Source organism: Oncorhynchus tshawytscha, linkage group LG10, assembly GCF_018296145.1.
Source record: "Oncorhynchus tshawytscha isolate Ot180627B linkage group LG10, Otsh_v2.0, whole genome shotgun sequence".
Lineage (NCBI taxonomy): Eukaryota > Metazoa > Chordata > Actinopteri > Salmoniformes > Salmonidae > Oncorhynchus > Oncorhynchus tshawytscha.
Window position 1 is genome coordinate 77,624,840 of NC_056438.1, and position 19,872 is coordinate 77,644,711.

The following is a 19,872-nucleotide window of genomic DNA, read 5'->3' on the forward strand; positions in this document are numbered from 1 at the left end:
GAGAGAGAGAGAGACTCAGAGAGACTCAGAGAGAGACTCAGAGAGAGAGAGACTCAGAGAGAGAGACTCAGAGAGAGAGAGAGAGAGAGAGAGAGAGAGAGAGAGAGAGAGACTCGAGAGAGAGAGAGAGAGAGAGACTCAGAGACTCAGAGAGAGAGACTCAGAGAGAGAGAGAGAGAGAGAGAGAGACTCAGAGAGAGACTCAGAGAGAGAGAGAGAGAGACTCAGAGAGAGAGACTCAGAGAGAGAGAGAGAGAGAGACTCAGAGAGAGAGACTCAGAGAGAGAGAGAGAGACTCAGAGAGACTCAGAGAGAGAGAGAGAGAGACTCAGAGAGACTCAGAGACTCAGAGAGAGAGACTCAGAGAGAGAGAGAGAGAGACTCAGAGAGAGAGACTCAGAGAGAGAGAGAACAATAACAGTGCAGCTTCACTACAGCCTCTAGAGATGGAGTGTCAATCAAACAAGCCAATGATAAGTACTCCATTCAAGTCAAGGTCATACATGTTTTCCTGGCACATGTCCTACCAGTCTACTTCACATATGCACTAAACAACAAACCATACCACTGCCTCGGTGCGTAAATTGCCCCAAGGGGACAAATAAAGCTGTATGGAATTGAACCCCACAAACGACAGAAAGTCGGTCACCTACTGACACAGAACACTGCAGCACAAACAATAGATGTCGTGTAGCTACAGTGACTGTAATTCATTTAGCTAGTCTCCCTCCGTGCCTGACTTTGTCCTCCCTCCCTATCGGTCAGTCTCCCTCCCTCCCTATCGGTCAGTCTCCCTCCTCCCTATCGGTCAGTCTCCCTCCCTCCCTATCGGTCAGTCTCCCTCCCTTCCTTCCTGTCTCCTTCCATCCCTATCAGTCAGTCTCCCTCCCTCCCTATCGGTCAGTCTCCCTCCCTCCCTATCGGTCAGTCTCCTCCCTCCCTATCGGTCAGTCTCCCTCCCTTCCTTCCTGTCTCCTTCCATCCCTATCAGTCAGTCTCCCTCCCTCCCTATCGGTCAGTCTCCCTCCCTGTCAGTCTCCCTCCTTTACTTCCTGTCTCCCTCCCTCCCTATCAGTCAGTCTCCTCCTTGTCAGTCTCCCTCCCTTCCTTCCTGTCTCCCTCCCTCTCTATCGGTCAGTCTCCGTCCCTCCCTATCGGTCAGTCTCTCTCCTTGTCAGTCTCCCTCCCTTCCTTCCTGTCTCCCTCCCTCTCTATCGGTCAGTCCCTCCCTATCGGTCAGTCTCCCTCCCTGTCAGTCTCCCTCCCTTCCTTCCTGTCTCCCTCCCTCTCTATCGGTCAGTCTCCCTCCCTGTCAGTCTCCCTCCCTTCCTTCCTGTCTACCTCCCTTCCTTCCTGTCTCCCTCCCTCTCTATCGGTCAGTCTCCGTCCCTCCCTATCGGTCAGTCTCCCTCCCTGTCAGTCTCCCTCCCTTCCTTCCTGTCTCCCTCCATCCCTATCCGTCAGACTCCCTTGCCTGCATCCCTCCCTCCCTGCCTGTCTATCTCCATCCCTCCCTATCGGTCAGTCTCCCTCCCTGTCTGTCTATCTCCATCCCTCCCTATCGGTCAGTCTCCCTCCCTGTCTGTCTCCCTCTGTCCCTCCCTGCCTGTCTATCTCCATCCCTCCCTATTGGTCAGTCTCCCCCTGTCTGTCTCCCTCCCTCCCTCCCTCCCTGCCTCCCGCCCTCCCTGCCTCCCCCCTCCCTATCTGCCTCCCTCCCTCCCTCCCTATCTGCCTCCCTCCTTCCCTCCCTCCCTATCTGCCTCCCTCCCTCCCTCCCTGCCTCCCGCCCTCCCTGCCTCCCTCCCTCCCTATCTGCCTCCCTGCCTGCCTGGTGCAAAACAAAGGCGGTAGTTTGTCAGGCTCTGCCAAGAAGGGACTTAGGCAGGTTTTACCCACCATGGGCTGAGTCACAAATGGTTCCCTATTCCCCTATTATAGTGCACTACTTTAGACCGGAGCACTATTCCCCTATTATAGTGCACTACTTTAGACCGGAGCACTATTCCCCTATTATAGTGCACTACTTTAGACCGGAGGACTATTCCCCTATTATAGTGCACTACTTTAGACCGGAGCACTATTCCCCTATTATAGTGCACTACTTTAGACCGGAGCACTATTCCCCTATTATAGTGCACTACTTTAGACCGGAGCACTATTCCCCTATTATAGTGCACTACTTTAGACTGGAGCACTTTGGGCTCCACTATGGACCCTGGTCATAAGCAGTGCACTAAATAGGGAATAGGGTGCCATTTGGGAATACAACAGGAAGGAAACAGATGACTATTTTAGGCTCCTTTTTTTCTTCCCATAATCCCCTCGAGCTCCTGCTTGCACCCCAGGGGGGTGGGCGGGGGAGGAGGTGCTGACAGCACAGAAAGGGGGATGAGTGAAAGAGTGTGTGTGTGTGTGTGTGTGTGCTTAAGAGTGTGTGTGAGAGGCAGAGGTTAAGGGGAGGGTGGAGGGTTGGCATTTTGCCAGCCTCATGGTGAGCCACACCTGCCCCAACCACAGACCCCCATTCTCTGGGTACTGCCCTGACTGCAGGGCTGGGCCTCACACTACACTCACACACACTTCACACACACTCACACACTCTTTAGTTCCTCAGACGTACACTCTGTCACACACCTAGACTACACTTATCACCACACATCTTAGTTATTACCCTGACTACCATACACCTAGACTACACTTATCACCACACCTCTTAGTTATTACCCTGAATACAACACACCTAGACTACACTTATCACCACACCTCTTAGTTATTACCCTGACTACCATACACCTAGACTACACTTAGTACCACACCTCTTAGTTATTACCACGACTACCATACACCTAGACTACACTTATCACCACACCTCTTAGTTATTACCCTGACTATCCTCTTCAAATCCCCCTGATCCCACCAAAACAGGACTAGCTGGTAGCTACACCTCCCCTCCCCTCCCACTCCTCACTAGGACTAGCTGGTAGCTACACCTCCCCTCCCACTCCTCACTAGGACTAGCTGGTAGCTACACCTCCCCTCCCACTCCTCACTAGGACTAGCTGGTAGCTACACCTCCCCTCCCACTCCTCACTAGGACTAGCTGGTAGCTACACCTCCCCTCCCACTCCTCACTAGGACTAGCTGGGAGCTACACCTCCCCTCCCACTCCTCACTAGGACTAGCTGGGAGCTACACCTCCCCTCCCCTCCCACTCCTCACTAGGACTAGCTGGGAGCTACACCTCCCCCTCCCCTCCCACTCCTCACTAGGACTAGCTGGTAGCTACACCTCCCCTCCCACTCCTCACTAGGACTAGCTGGTAGCTACACCTCCCCTCCCACTCCTCACTAGGACTAGCTGGGAGCTACACCTCCCCTCCCACTCCTCACTAGGACTAGCTGGTAGCTACACCTCCCCTCCCCTCCCACTCCTCACTAGGACTAGCTGGGAGCTACACCTCCCCTCCCACTCCTCACTAGGACTAGCTGGGAGCTACACCTCCCCTCCCCTCCCACTCCTCACTAGGACTAGCTGGGAGCTACACCTCCCCTCCCCTCCCACTCCTCACTAGGACTAGCTGGGAGCTACACCTCCCCTCCCACTCCTCACTAGGACTAGCTGGGAGCTACACCTCCCCTCCCCTCCCACTCCTCACTAGGACTAGCTGGGAGCTACACCTCCCCTCCCCTCCCACTCCTCACTAGGACTAGCTGGTAGCTACACCTCCCCCCCTCCCACTCCTCACTAGGACTAGCTGGTAGCTACACCTCCCCTCCCCTCCCACTCCTCACTAGGACTAGCTGGTAGCTACACCTCCCCTCCCCTCCCACTCCTCACTAGGACTAGCTGGTAGCTACACCTCCCCTCCCCTCCCACTCCTCACTAGGACTAGCTGGTAGCTACACCTCCCCTCCCCTCCCACTCCTCACTAGGACTAGCTGGTAGCTACACCTCCCCTCCCCTCCCACTCCTCACTAGGACTAGCTGGTAGCTACACCTCCCCTCCCCTCCCACTCCTCACTAGGACTAGCTGGTAGCTACACCTCCCCTCCCCTCCCACTCCTCACTAGGACTAGCTGGTAGCTACACCTCCCCTCCCCTCCCACTCCTCACTAGGACTAGCTGGTAGCTACACCTCCCCTCCCCTCCCACTCCTCACTAGGACTAGCTGGTAGCTACACCTCCCCTCCCCTCCCACTCCTCAACAGGACTAGCTGGTAGCTACACCTCCCCTCCCACTCCTCACTAGGACTAGCTGGTAGCTACACCTCCCCTCCCACTCCTCACTAGGACTAGCTGGTAGCTACACCTCCCCTCCCACTCCCACTCCTCACTAGGACTAGCTGGTAGCTACACCTCCCCTCCCCTCCCACTCCTCACTAGGACTAGCTGGTAGCTACACCTCCCCTCCCCTCCCACTCCTCACTAGGACTAGCTGGTAGCTACACTCCCCTCCCCTCCCACTCCTCACTAGACTAGCTGGTAGCTACACCTCCCCTCCCCTCCCACTCCTCACTAGGACTAGCTGGTAGCTACACCTCCCCTCCCCTCCCACTCCTCACTAGGACTAGCTGGTAGCTACACCTCACCTCCCCTCCCACTCCTCACTAGGACTAGCTGGTAGCTACACCTCCCCTCCCCTCCCATTCCTCAACAGGACTAGCTGGTAGCTACACCTCCACACACACTGCTGGCCCGATAAACCACATTTCACCACCTCACCCCTGACCCTTCCCAGACAGCCACACACTGTGCCAATATGGAGTGCTGGCAACACCAGGTACAAGGACATAGGACGTGAAACAACCTCTAGCCATGGCCTTACACCCCTACACAGAGGGATAGGAGTAGGGGTAGGGGTAGGAGTAGGGGTAGGGATAGGAGTAGGGGTAGGGATAGTGATAGGGGTAGGAGTAGAGGTAGGAGTAAGGGTAGGGATAGGAGTAGGGGTAGGGATAGTGATAGGGGTAGGAGTAGAGGTAGGAGTAGGGGTAGGAATAGTGATAGGGGTAGGAGTAGAGGTAGGAGTAGGGGTAGGGGTAGGGATAGGAGTAGGGATAGGGGTAGGAGTAGGGGTAGGGATAGTGATGGGGTAGGAGTAGGGGTAGGAGTAGGGGTAGGGGTAGGGATAGGAGTAGGGGTAGGAGTAGGGATAGTGATAGGGGTAGAAGTAGGGGTAGGGGTAGGAGTAGGGGTAGGAATAGGGGTAGGGATAGTAAGGGAAGGAGTAGGGGTAGGGATAGGGATAGTAGGGGAAGGAGTAGGGATAGGGATGGGGTAGGAATAGGTGTAGGGATAGGAATATGGGTATGAGTACGGAGGAGGGATAGGAGTAGGGGTAGGAGTAGGGATAGGAGTAGGGGTAGGGAGAGGGGTAGTGATAGGGGTAGGGATAGGGGTAGTGATAGGGGTAGTGATAGGGATAGGGGTAGGGATAAGGGTAGGGATAAGGGTAGGAGTAGGGATAGGGGTAGGGATAGGAGTAGGGGTAGGGATAGTAGTAGGGGTAGGGGTAGGGATAGGAGTAGAGGTAGGAGTAGGGGTAGGGGTAGGAGTAGAGGTAGGGGTAGGGATAGGAGTAGAGGTAGGAGTAGGGGTAGGGATAGGAGTAGAGGTAGGAGTAGGGGTAGAGATAGGAGTAGGGTGTAGAAATATGAGTAGGAGTAGATGTATGAGTAGGGGTAGGGATAGGGATAGGAGCAGGGATAGGAGTAGGGTGTAGAAGTATGAGTAGGGATAGGAGTAGGGCCTCCCTCCCTCATTTGTTGGTAGGGAGACTGTCTCCTTCATAGTAAGCAGGTTTGGGACTACTCCTGTCTATTGGTTTGGGACTACTCCTGTCTATTGGTTTCAGTGACTGGTCCAAACTATTCTTCTCTGTTGTTCTCCTCTCCTTCCCCGGCACATGGAAGATAACAGGGGTGGGGCCAGCTGAGAGCCTGGCCCCTTGTTCACAGCACCGGGCCTCACACAGACAATTACACAGCTCACAGAGCACAGAAAGACAGGGGCAGAGACAGAGTGAAGGAGGGATGGGGGGGAAGGGAGGGATGTGAGTGAAGGGAGTGAGTGAGGGGGCAGGGAGAGGGGAGGGAGGGGAGGGGGTGAGTGAAGAGAGGGAGAGGGTGGAGGGACGTTTTGGTGATGAGAATTAATAAGCTTGGGGGTGGGGGTAGAAGGTTGGTACGGATAGACAAAGTCAACATTTACACAAACAAAAACAAAAATTTGCACACACACACACACACACACACACACACACACACACACACACACACACACACACACACACACACACACACAGTAGTTGTAAAACTATACAGCGCTGTTCAGACCTTAACCGTTGGTGTAACACAAATCTAAGAGGTCTTCTGAAAATCTGAAATCATAACACAAATTGTTACATTACTACAGCAAATACAAAGCAATTAATCTAAGTCATTAATTCAAAGTTTTGTTCTATATTTAGGAAACAATGCTGCTGTCCTTTGATTGAGTTTCATTATTTGTTTGGTGTCTAAATAAAGAAAAACAATCATTTTTTTCCCACTTTCCACTGTAAGGCTTTTTACGCGCAGCTGTATTTCGGAAAGTTGTAGTTTCAACGATTTCATTGAAGACATCCTGGAGAATACATCAGGAAAAGCCAAGTCAAAGTCTAAAGTGAAAGTGAACAAGAGAAAGAGAGACAGATTGTTTGAGGAATCTTGGAGTGTTATGATACAAACCAACTGAGGAGCTGTTTCTGCAAGGACAGGATGTACTTCTGGACGGGTAAGTGCTAATGCCGTTTTATGAAATATATAAATATATATGTACATTATATATAAAAAAAATTAAAAATGTGCAATGAAATGTGTGGTTTGTTTGGGTGTATTTTTTTCCCCCCATGTCAGATTATATTTTCCATTTTATTATTCAAATGGGAATGGAGTAGAACAGCAAACACACACATGGCCACTGCGCCTGCTACTCCTCTCCATTTCCATATGAAATAGCCATTGGGTGCTGTTGGGGGGAGGGCAGGCCCACAACAATGGCCGGAGTTGAATGGAACAACACTTCACCTTAGTGACTGTTCCCTCTGCTCTATACCATACATATCTATTTACTTTATGTGATGATAAAAGGCTCATACAATACAAATATTTTTTTTAATGTTTTCTTTCACAGTGCTAGTGTTACGTTCCCCAGATTATGTGTTGTAGTTTGTGTATTTACATGTGTTTATTTCAGGAAATGGCTTCCTGAAATCCCTCAAGCAGCTGATTGGTCGACTCCAGGGCTAATTGGAGAGCTGACCCCGCCCCCTCGTCAAGACGCAGCTGTCTCCAATTACCCATTCCTTCAGAAGCTATATAAAAGCCAGTGTTCTGTTCAGGAGATCTCTTTTTTTTGTAGAGGATTTTGCTAGAGAGAGATTTTGCTAGACTTTATTCCTTTACACGGTAATATGGGGAAAAGGGGCTGGACGTAACCAAAGCAAAGAAAGTAAATCTCAAAGCCCCCCCCCCTCTCCATATTACCGTGTAAAGGAATAAAGTCCTTGTAAACGGTACCACATTCTGCTTGTTGTCATTTTTACTCGCACCTACAGTCCATACCTTTTTCGCTTCACAGAGAGTTTAGTTGTAGCAGGGTGTTGCGTTCCCTCTTCATAGAGGCGTGCGTAACAGCTAGCGACTCCGACTGGGAGCCCCCGGTGCCAAGCTGCCCGCTCAGCCTCTGGGGCTGAGCTACAGGCAGTTAGATTAGGGTATGTTTTCAGGCGGAAATTGAGAACAAAGGGATGCAGCCATAACAGGAAAAGAAAAACAATATTTTTTTTCCACTTTCAGTCCTGTTGTCCATGGATGGAAGAATGGATGTTATCTAGATACACCATGGAGGGAAGAATGGATGTTATCTAGAGACACCATGGATGGAAGAATGGATGTTATCTAGAGACACCATGGATGGAAGAATGGATGTTATCTAGATACACCATGGAGGGAAGAATGGATGTTATCTAGAGACACCATGGATGGAAGAATGGATGTTATCTAGAGACACCATGGATGGAAGAATGGATGTTATCTAGAGACACCATGGATGGAAGAATGGATGTTATCTAGAGACACCATGGATGGAAGAATGGATGTTATCTAGAGACACCATGGATGGAAGAATGGATGTTATCTAGAGACACCATGGAGGGAAGAATGGATGTTATCTAGAGACACCATGGATGGAAGAATGGATGTTATCTAGAGACACCATGGATGGAAGAATGGATGTTATCTAGAGACACCATGGATGGAAGAATGGATGTTATCTAGAGACACCATGGATGGAAGAATGGATGTTATCTAGAGACACCATGGATGGAAGAATGGATGTTATCTAGAGACACCATGGATGGAAGAATGGATGTTATCTAGAGACACCATGGATGGAAGAATGGATGTTATCTAGAGACACCATGGATGGAAGAATGGATGTTATCTAGAGACACCATGGATGGAAGAATGGATGTTATCTAGAGACACCATGGATGAAAGAATGGATGTTATCTAGAGACACCATGGATGAAAGAATGGATGTTATCTAGAGACACCATGGATGGAAGAATGGATGTTATCTAGAGACACCATGGAGGGAAGAATGGATGTTATCTAGAGACACCATGGATGGAAGAATGGATGTTATCTAGATACACCATGGATGGAAGAATGGATGTTATCTAGAGACACCATGTTATCTAGAGACACTGTGGAGGGAAGAATGGATGTTATCTAGAGACACCATGGAGGGAAGAATGGATGTTATCTAGAGACACCATGGATGGAAGAATGGATGTTATCTAGAGACACCATGGATGGAAGAATGGATGTTATCTAGAGACACCATGGAAGATGGAAGACAATGGAGGGAAGGATGTTATCTAGTTATCTAGACACCATGGAGGGAAGAATGGATGTTATCTAGAGACACCATGGATGGAAGAATGGATGTTATCTAGAGACACCATGGATGGAAGAATGGATGTTATCTAGAGACACCATGGAGGGAAGAATGTTATCTGGAGGGAGGGATGTTATCTAGAGACACCATGGATGGAAGAATGGATGTTATCTAGAGACACCATGGATGGAAGAATGAATGTTATCTAGAGACACTGTGGAGGGAAGAATGGATGTTATCTAGAGACACCATGGATAGAAGAATGGATGTTATCTAGATACACCATGGATGGAAGATTGGATGTTATCTAGAGAGACCATGGAGGGATGGATGTTATCTAGAGACACGGTGGAGGGAAGAATGGATGTTATCTAGAGACACCGTGGAGGGAAGAATGGATGTTATCTAGAGACACCATGGAGGGAAGAATGGATGTTATCTAGAGACACCTGGATGGAAGAATGGATGTTATCTATGACACCATGGAGGGAAGAATGGATGTTATCTAGATACACCATGGATGGAAGATTGGGTGTTATCTAGAGACACCATGGAGGGAGGGATGTTATCTAGAGAGACCATGGAGGGATGGATGTTATCTAGAGAGACCATGGAGGGATGGATGTTATCTAGAGAGACTGTGGATGGAAGATTGGATGTTATCTAGAGACACCATGGAGGGAGGGATGTTATCTAGATACACCTTGGAGGGAAGAATGGATGTTATCTAGAGAGACCATGGAGGGAGGAGTGGATGTTATCTAGAGAGACCATGGAGGGAGGGGTGGATGGTATCTAGAGACACCATGGAGGGAAGAATGGATGTTATCTAGAGTCACCATGGAGGGAGGGATGGATGTTATCTAGAGTCACCATGGAGGGAAGAATGGATGTTATCTAGATAGACCATGGAGGGAGGGGTGGATGTTATCTAGAGTCACCATGGAGGAGGGGTGGATGTTATCTAGAGACACCATGGAGGGAGGGATTGGATGTTATCTAGAGACACCATGGAGGGAGGGGTGGATGTTATCTAGAGACACCATGGAGGGGGTGGATGTTATCTAGAGTCACCATGGAGGGAGGGGTGGATGTTATCTAGAGACACCATGGAGGGATGGATGTTATCTAGAGAGACCATGGAGGGAGGGGTGGATGTTATCTAGAGAGACCATGGAGGGAGGGGTGGATGTTATCTAGAGTCACCATGGAGGGAGGGGTGGATGTTATCTAGAGACACCATGGAGGGAGGGGTGGATGTTATCTAGAGTCACCATGGAGGGAGGGATTGGATGTTATCTAGAGTCACCATGGAGGGAGGGGTGGATGTTATCTAGAGTCACCATGGAGGGAGGGATTGGATGTTATCTAGAGTCACCATGGAGGGAGGGGTGGATGTTATCTAGAGACACCATGGAGGGAAGAATGGATGTTATCTAGAGTCACCATGGAGGGAGGAGTGGATGTTATCTAGAGAGACCATGGAGGGAGGGGTGGATGTTATCTGGAGGGAGATGTTATCACCATGGAGGGAGGGGTGGATGTTATCTGGATGAGAGTCACCATGGAGGGAGGGGTGGATGTTATCTAGAGAGACCATGGAGGGAGGGGTGGATGTTATCTAGAGTCACCATGGAGGGAGGGGTGGATGTTATCTAGAGAGACCATGGAGGGAGGGGTGGATGTTATCTAGAGAGTCACCATGGAGGGAGGGGTGGATGTTATCTAGAGAGACCATGGAGGGAGGGGTGGATGTTATCTAGAGAGACCATGGAGGGAGGGGTGGATGTTATCTAGAGTCACCATGGAGGGAGGGGTGGATGTTATCTAGAGAGACCATGGGGAGGGGTGGATGTTATCTAGAGTCACCATGGAGGGAGGGGTGGATGTTATCTATGGCTGGAATAGTTCATTCATGGATTTGGGTGGATTATCTAGAGAGACCATTAGATCAAACCATGGAGGGAGGGGTGGGAGAAATGGAGGGAGGGGTGATGTTAAAAGACCATGGAGGGAGGGGTGGATGTTATCAACCATGGAGGGACATAAACATGTTATCAGAGTCACCATGGAGGGAGGGGTGGATGTTATCTAGAGAGACCATGGAGGGAGGGGTGGATGTTATCTAGAGAGACCATGGAGGGAGGGGTGGATGTTATCTAGAGTCACCATGGAGGGAGGGGTGGATGTTATCTAGAGTCACCATGGAGGGAGGGGTGGATGTTCATGGCTGGAATAGTTCATTCATAATTTGGGTGGATTCACACAATTAGATCAAACAGAGGAGAAACTGTGTTAAAAGACATAACTGGACAACAACACATAAACACACAGAACCGCCCCACACAAACACACACAGACCCCCCCAAACACAACACACACAGACAACACACAAACACACACACACACACACAGACCCCCAACAACACCCCCCACACAAACACACAGACCCCCCAAACACACACACACAGACCCCCCCCCCCACACACACACACAGACCCCTACACAAACACACAGACCCCCCCCATACACACACCCACACAGATCCCACCCAACCCCACACACACAGAACACCCCCCACACACACACAGACCCCCCACACAAACACACAGACCCCCAAACACACACACACAGACCCCCCCAACACACACACACACAGACCCCCTACACAAACACACAGACCCCCCCAACACACGACCCACACACAAACCCCCCATACACGCACACACACACACACAGATCCCCCAACCCACACACACAGAACACCCCCCACACACACACACAGAACCCCCGACACTGAACACAAAACAGACTCGAAATAAAAACATCTTCCTTTTTTTCACTGAAATTCCAGGAATCATTAAAAATGTTAACTAAATGTTAAATAAATCCTAAATCATATTTGTCGTGTTGTATAGAACTAAGACCACATAGGGAACAGGAATCAGGGTTTTAAATGGAGGGAGTGAGTGTTAAATGGGCTTAGCATGGCAGATAGCTGGCTCAACAAAAGGAACATATATATGAGCTTGAAGTGATTGAAGTCTCTGGCTCTCTTCTCCTTCGTCTTCTCAGATGAGCTCTGAGTGTTTGATTCTCTCCACACCTCTTAAATAAACTGCTTGCTTAATTTCACACCGCGCCATCAAACACACGCTGGTACACACGCACGTACGCAAAAGCACACACACTTAATTTTACACCTCGCATTTGAAAAATGACAAACACTTTCATTAGATTCAGGAGAGGGACTTTAATGTTCATTTAAAACCATGGAGGAGAGAGAGGGAGGAGGGGGAGGAATGGAGGAGAGGGAAGAGGGGGAGAGAGGGAGAAGAGGGAGGAGAGGGAGGGGGAGGAGGGAGAGAGGGAGAACAGGGAGGAGGAGGGAGGGGAGGAGGAGGAGGGAGGGGGAGAGGGAGAACAGGGAGGAGAGAACAGGGGGAGGAGGGAGGAGGGGGGAGAGGGAGAACAGGGAGGAGGGAGGAGAGGGGGAGATGGAGGAGAGGGGGAGGGGAGGAGGGAGGAGGGAGGGGAGGGGAGGAGGAGGGAGGGGGAGGAGGGAGGAAGGAGAGAGGAAAGGGGAGGAGAGGGGGAGGAGGGAGGAGGGAGGGAGGGAGGGGGAGGAAGGGAGGAGGGAGGGGGAGGAGAGGGAGGAGAGGAGGAGGACGGAGGAGAGGGAGGAGGGAGGAGGGGAAAGGTGAGGAGGGAGGGAGAGGGATGGGGAGGGGGGAGGAGGGGGAGAGGGAGGAGGGAGGGAGGGGAGGGGAGGGAGGAAGGGGAGGGAGGGAGGGAGGGGGGAGGAAGGAAGGAGGAGGGAGAGAGAGGGAGGGAGGAAAAGGTGAGGGAGGAGAGGAGAGGGAGGGGTGGGGGAGGAGGGGAGGGGAAGAGGGAGGGAGGAGAGATGAGAAGGGGAGGGAAGAGAGGGGAGGAAGGAATGAGGAGGGAGTAGAGAGGAGAGGGATGGTGGGGAGGGATGAGGGAGGGAGGGAGGCAGGGAGGGAGGGAGGGAGGAGAGATGAGAAGGGGAGGGAGGAGAGGGGAGGAGGGGAGGGAGGAGGGAGGAGGGAGGGAGGAGGGAGGGAGGGAGGGAGGAGGGAGAAGAGAGGAGAGGGAGGGAGGAGGGAGAAGAGAGGAGAGAGGGAGGGAGGAGGGAGGGAGGAGGGGGGAGGAGGGAGGAGAGGGAGAGAGGGAGGGAGGAGAGGAGGAGGGAGGGAGGGAGGGAGGGAGGGAGGGAGGGAGGGAGGAGAGGGAGAAGAGAGGGAGGAGAGGGAGGAGGGAGGGAGAGCGGAGGAGGGAGGGGGAGGGAGGAGAGGGAGGGAGGGAGGCAGGGAGGGAGGAGGGAGGGAGGGAGGGAGGGAGGGAGGGAGGGAGGGAGGGAGGGAGGGAGGGAGGGAGAGGGAGGGAGGGAGGGAGGGAGGGAGGGGAGGGAGGAGCGGAGGAGGGAGGGAGGAGGAGGGAGGAGAGGAGAGGGAGGGAGGACATAAATAAAATAACTAGGTGAAGGAGGAGTGTGATAAACCAGTGCAGAGAGCCTTCCAGAACAAGAAGAAAAGCCTACGACAGCATCTGCTTTGATGATTTCAATATTCATTTTTTCCTCTCCTTGCCTCTTCTTTAGCATTTTGTTTTCCTGCGATTGGTAACGCTCTTCTTCCCTGTCTTCTACGCTGGAGCATATTTACATACGTTTACAGAGTGCTTACGCCGTGTTCCTTCGGTCATTTGGGTTTCTCCGTCTGCTTTTTGGCGACAGTATGTTATTCCTACGCATGTTGCCTGGGAAACAGGTCACAGATAGGGTTATCACAGGAGCTGGGAGGTGAAACACACACACACACACACACAAAGGGTCTGGGAGATGAAACACACACACACACACACACACAAAGGGTCTGGGAGATGAAACACACAGACACACACACAGGGGCTGAGAGATGGAAGCAGACAGGCATGCTCGTACACACGACCACCGTAAAGACACATCACCTGCTTAGTTAGTTCCCCTTGTTTTAGGAGATGCAGTAGAACATACTGGAAGACGCCACCCTTGAGATGGCTAATTCACCATTCACAAATCCTATCCACACACACACACAGACAGATACACACACACAGACACACACAGACACACACAGACACACACAAACACACACAGACACACACAGACACACAGACAGATACACACACACAGACACACACAGAACAGACACAGACACACACAGACAACACAGACACACACAGACACACACAGACAGAGCAGAGTGACTGTGTGGAGGAATTCTTCTGAGAAAGAGAGATGGAAGGAGAGAAAGAGAGGGGGACAGACAACAAAGGGCAAGAACGAGAGAGAGAGAGAGAGAGAGAGAGAGAGAGAGAGGAGAGAGAGAGAGAGAGAGAGAGAGGGGGAGAGAGAGAGGAAAGAGAACAAGAGAGAGAGAGGAGAGAGAGAGAGAAACGAGAGGGAGGGAGGGGAGAGAGAGAGAGGGAGAGAGAGAGAGAGAGGGGAGAGAGAGAGAGGGGAGAAGAGAGAAGGAAAGAGAACAAGAGAGAGGTAGGGAGGAGAGAGAAAACGAGTGGGAGGGAGGGGAGAGAGGGGGAGAGAGAGAGAGAGAGAGAGAGAGAGAGAGGGAAAGACAGAGAATAGAGAGAGGGGGGGAGAGAGGGAGGGAGGGAGAGAGAGAGAGGGGGAGAGAGGGAAAGACAGAATAAGAGAGGGAGAGTTGGAGGGAGGGGAGAAGAGAGAGGGGGGAGGAGAGAGAGAGAGAGAGAGAGAGAGAGGGAGAAGAGAGAGGGAAAGACAGAATAAGAGACAGGGGGGGAGAGAGAGGGCCATTAGAGACCAAGAAGCAGGTAGGGAGGGGGAGATTAAAGACCCTGTATTGGGAGGAGATGTGGTGGTAAGAGAGAAGGAAAGAGGAGAGGTAGGGAGGGAGAGAGAAAACGAGGGGAGGGGGAGAGAGGGAGAGAGGGAAAGACAGAATAAGAGAAGAGGTAATGAGTGGGATTATAGAAGATGGGAAGAGTGGGTTATTAGAGAAGAGGAAGAGAGGGATTAAGACAGATAAGAGAGGGTGAGTTGGATTATAGAAGACAGTAATGGGGGTTAGGGGGGAGAGAAGAGAGTAATGTGAGAGATTAAAGAGAGAGGGAAAGACAGAATAAGAGACAGAGGGTAAGAGAGGGCCATTAACCCTGACCACTGAAGCATCTCTCCTTTATCATTAAAGACCCCTGTATTATTGAAGAGGCAATGTGTGTGTGTGTAGTGTGTGTGTGTGTTGTATAGAAGAGGTAATGTGTGTGTGTGTGAAGTGTAATGTGTGTGTATTATAGAAGAGGTAATGTGTGTTATTATTGAAGAGGTAATGTGTGTTATTATTGAAGAGGTAATGTGTGTTATTATAGAAGAGGTAATGTGTGTTATTATTGAAGAGGTAATGTGTGTTATTATTGAAGAGGTAATGTGTGTTATTATTGAAGAGGTAATGTGTGTTATTATTGAAGAGGTCATGTGTGTTATTATTGACGAGGTAATGTGTGTTATTATTGAAGAGGTCATGTGTGTTATTATTGAAGAGGTTGTATGTGTGTGTGTGTGTGTGTGTGTTGTGTGTGTGTGTGTGTTAACCTTGAGGCCCTCTGTACTGGAGCAGCTCAGTAACACTAGGTTGTCCCTGTCAGTGTGTGTGTGGCTCGGGTTCCAGGGCCACAGTTCATCATTAGTGTTAGTCAGGGAGCACCAACACACTGCTACGTCCTGGAGACAGTTCAGATCCACACGCCTGCCCTGCCTGCGCCCTGCGGGGCCACGCACCTCCACACACACCACCTAGAGAGAGAGAGACACTGTTACTACACACACTGTTACTACACACCACCTAGAGAGAGAGAGACACTGTTACTACACACACTGTTACTACACACACTGTTACTACACACACTGTTACTACACACACCACCTAGAGAGAGAGACACACTGCTACTACACACACTGTTACTACACACACTGTTACTACACACACTGTTACTACACACACTGTTACTACACACACTGTTACTACACACACTGTTAGAGAGAGACACACTACACACACTGTTACTACACACACTGTTACTACACACACCACCTAGAGAGAGAGACACACTGTTACTACACACACTGTTACTACACACACCACCTAGAGAGAGTTACACACTGCTACTACACACACTGTTACTACACACACTGTTACTACACACACACTGCTACTACACACACTGTTACTACACACACTGTTACTACACACACTGTTACTACACACACTGCTACTACACACACCACCTAGAGAGAGAAGAGACACTGTTACTACACACACTGTTACTACACACACCAGAGAGAGAGAGACACTGACACACTGTTACTACACACACTGTTACTACACACACTGTTACTACACACACACTGCTACTACACACCACCTAGAGAGAGAGAGAGACACACTGTTACTAACATTTCTTTCCCTGGGATGTTGACTGTTGAGAGGGGAGGTGAAGAGACAGCTAACGTCAGGCCACTAGAAACCATAATCTCTTCCCCCTCTGTCTGTCTCCCTCCCTCCCTCCCTCTTATTCTCTCTCTATCCCTGTCTTTTTTCTCTCTCTCATTCACTCTCCCTCCCTCCCTTTATCCCTCTTTCATTCTCCCTCCCTCCCTCCCTCCTGCACTTTCCCCCTCTCCCTCCCTCCCTCCCCCTCCCTCCCTCTACCTCCCTCCCTCCCTCGTCCCTCCCTCCCTCCCTCCCCTCCCTCCCTCCCTCCCTCCCTCCCTCCCTCCCTGTCTCTCTCCCTCCCCTCCTGCCTCCCTCCCTCCCTCCCTCCCTCCCTCCCTCCCTCCCTCCCTCCCTCCCTCCCTCCCTCCCTCCCTCCCTCCCTCCCTCCCTCCCTCCCTCCCTCCCTCCCTCCCTCCCTCCCTCCCTCCCTCTTTCTGTCTCCCTCCCAGATGTTGTAGAATACAGACAACACAAGTCACATCCTCAAAGGCCCTTTCTTACCCCTGACGTATCAACCCCCCGTTTTTAAACATTCGAAGCCAAGTGTGATTTCAGTCACAACAAAGATCATCCATTTATTTGGGTGAGACTTCTTGGTCATGCACCCCCCCCCTCCCCCTCCCGCACGCGCTCCAGTCCGCACCGCTACGCGGCAGCGCTAAGCTAACTGCTAACGCTGCCATTATCACATTACTAGCAGGCTTTTGTGGGGGCACGGGAGGGGCATGCGGGGCGGGACAGGGGGCTCTGAAAGCAATCGCTCCTGCCGTACGTCTGGCTCCAGAAGAAGGGGCCTGATAAGGGGATCTCCCTCCCCTGACCCCCTTCCCTAGCCCCCTGGATGGTACAGCCCAGCCCTGGTCCCGTGGATGGTACAGCCCAGCCCTGGTCCCGTGGATGGTACAGCCCAGCCCTGGTCCACTGGGCTAAACTAGAAAAAGAGGTTGCTAACTAATCCCCCAGAAAGTGGTTTAGATTATTGCTGACCAGCAAAAAGATGGGAAAGCAAAAGGGTGGAGGAGACAAAATGGAGGACAGAGAATGAAGGGGGTAAGAGATACGTGTTGTTTAAACATCCATTCATTTGTTTATGTATTAATTCTTCAGCTACACCAGTCCTCTTCTCTTCTGATGATCTTTCCTCCCTAAAACTCCTCTCTCATCCTACATCCTCTCATCCTCATCCTACATCCTCTCTCCTCTCTCAACCTACACCCTCTCTCCTCTCTCATCCTACATCCTCTCATCCTACATCCTCTCTCCTCTCTCATCCTACACCCTCTCTCCTCCTAAATCCTCTCTCATCCTATATCCTCTCTCCTCTCTCATCCTACATCCTCTCTCCTCTCTCATCCTACATCCTCATCCTCTCATCCTACATCCTCTCATCCTACATCCTCTCTCCTCTCATCCTCATCCTACATCCTCTCTCCTCTCATCCTTTATCCTCTCATCCTACATCCTCTCTCCTCTCATTCTTTATCCTCTCTCATACATCCTCATCCTCTCATCTCCTCTCTCCTCCTCTCTCATCCTACATCCTCATCCTCTCTCCTCTCATCCTCATCCTCTCTCATCCTACATCCTCTCTCCTACATCCCCATCCTCCATCCTCTCTCCTCTCTCATCCTACATCCTCTCTCTCTCATCCTACATTCTCTCTCCTCTCTCATCCTACATCCTCTTTCTCCTACATCCTCTCTCCTACATCCCTCTCTCTCTCCTCCATGCCTACATCCTCTCTCCTACATCCCTACATCCTCTCTCCTCTCTCTCCTCCATCCTCTCCTCTCTCTCCTCCATTCCTCCATCCTCTCCTCGCTCTCCTCCATTCCTATATCCTCTCTCCCCTCTCTCCGCTCTCCTCCATTCCTACATCCCCTCTCCTCACTCTCCTCCATTCCTACATCCCCCTCTTCTCTCTCTCCTCCATCCCTATATTCCCATGCCTATAACTGTGCTGTGACTGTCACTGGTGTAGTGAATAGTCTAGTCTAGTGTGCGTATGCTTGTATGAATAGAGCTGCTGACTCCATTGTGTGTTCAGGGCAACAGATAAAGCTCAATGAAAGACTATTTGAAATGGCTCAGACAATGATCTGAGGAACATAGAGACATGGACCACACTACCATACCTGCAATGTCACCTGTCCGTCTCGTTGGGGCTCGGTGTGGGCGTGTGAGGGGACCGGTGTGGGGGCGGAGAGATGTTTCCCCCAAGCACACAGAGAGCTCATTACAGCACTGTGGCACGCAGAGCGTGGCGGCACGTCCCAAAAATATACTCATTTCCAAAATAACAACCCCAAACCACATTAATAATGTAGGAGTAGACGGACCAACGACCCACCACATTAATAATGTAGGAGTAGACGGACCAACGACTTTAAACAGCACCACATTAATAATGTAGGAGTAGACGGACCAACGACTTTAAACAGCACCACATTAATAATGTAGGGGTAGACAGACCAACGACTTTAAACAGCACCACATTAATAATGTAGGGGTAGACGGACCAACGACTTTAAACAGCACCACATTAATAATTGTAGAGGACCAAGACTTAGACATTAATAATTAGGGGTACGGACCAACGGACGGAGTAGACGGACCAACGACTTTAAACAGCACCACATTAATAATGTAGGGGTAGATGGACCAACGACTTTAAACAGCACCACATTAATAATTTAGGGGTAGACGGACCAACGACTTTAAACAGCACCACATTAATAATGTAGGGGTAGACAGACGGACCAACGACTTTAAACAGCACCACATTAATAATGTAGGGGTAGACGGACCAACGACTTTAAACAGCACCACATTAATAATGTAGGAGTAGACGGACCAACGACTTTAAACAGCACCACATTAATAATGTAGGAGTAGACGGACCAACGACTTTAAACAGCACCACATTAATAATGTAGGGGTAGACGGACCAACGACTTTAAACAGCACCACATTAATAATGTAGGAGTAGACGGACCAACGACTTTAAACAGCACCACATTAATAATGTAGGAGTAGACGGACCAACGACTTTAAACAGCACCACATTAATAATGTAGGAGTAGACGGACCAACGACTTTAAACAGCACCACATTAATAATGTAGGAGTAAACAGACGGACCAACGACTTTAAACAGCACCACATTAATAATGTAGGAGTAGGAGTAGACGACGGACCAACGACTTTAAACAGCACCACATTAATAATGTAGAGGTAGACGGACCAACGACTTTAAACAGCACCACATTAATAATTTAGGGGTAGACGGACCAACGACTTTAAACAGCACCACATTAATAATGTAGGGGTAGACGGACCAACGACTTTAAACAGCACCACATTAATAATTTAATGTAGGGGTAGACGGACCAACG

At 50.5% G+C, this 19,872-nt stretch overlaps 2 protein-coding genes across 12 annotated transcripts in view; one reads left to right on the forward strand and one right to left on the reverse strand.

Annotated features, from left to right (window-relative positions):
- LOC112215282 (receptor-type tyrosine-protein phosphatase F) overlaps positions 1–19,872 on the forward strand; it is a 532,058-nt gene that overhangs the window by 174,024 nt on the left and 338,162 nt on the right. The window lies entirely within an intron of this gene.
- The window catches only part of LOC121847657 (extensin-like), a 69,678-nt gene that overhangs the window by 37,637 nt on the left and 12,169 nt on the right, over positions 1–19,872 (reverse strand). Inside the window, exon 4 of the mRNA XM_042329601.1 lies at positions 4,837–5,756. Within this exon, the coding sequence (XP_042185535.1) occupies positions 4,837–5,756 (920 nt within the window). The remainder of the gene's footprint in view (positions 1–4,836; positions 5,757–19,872) is intronic.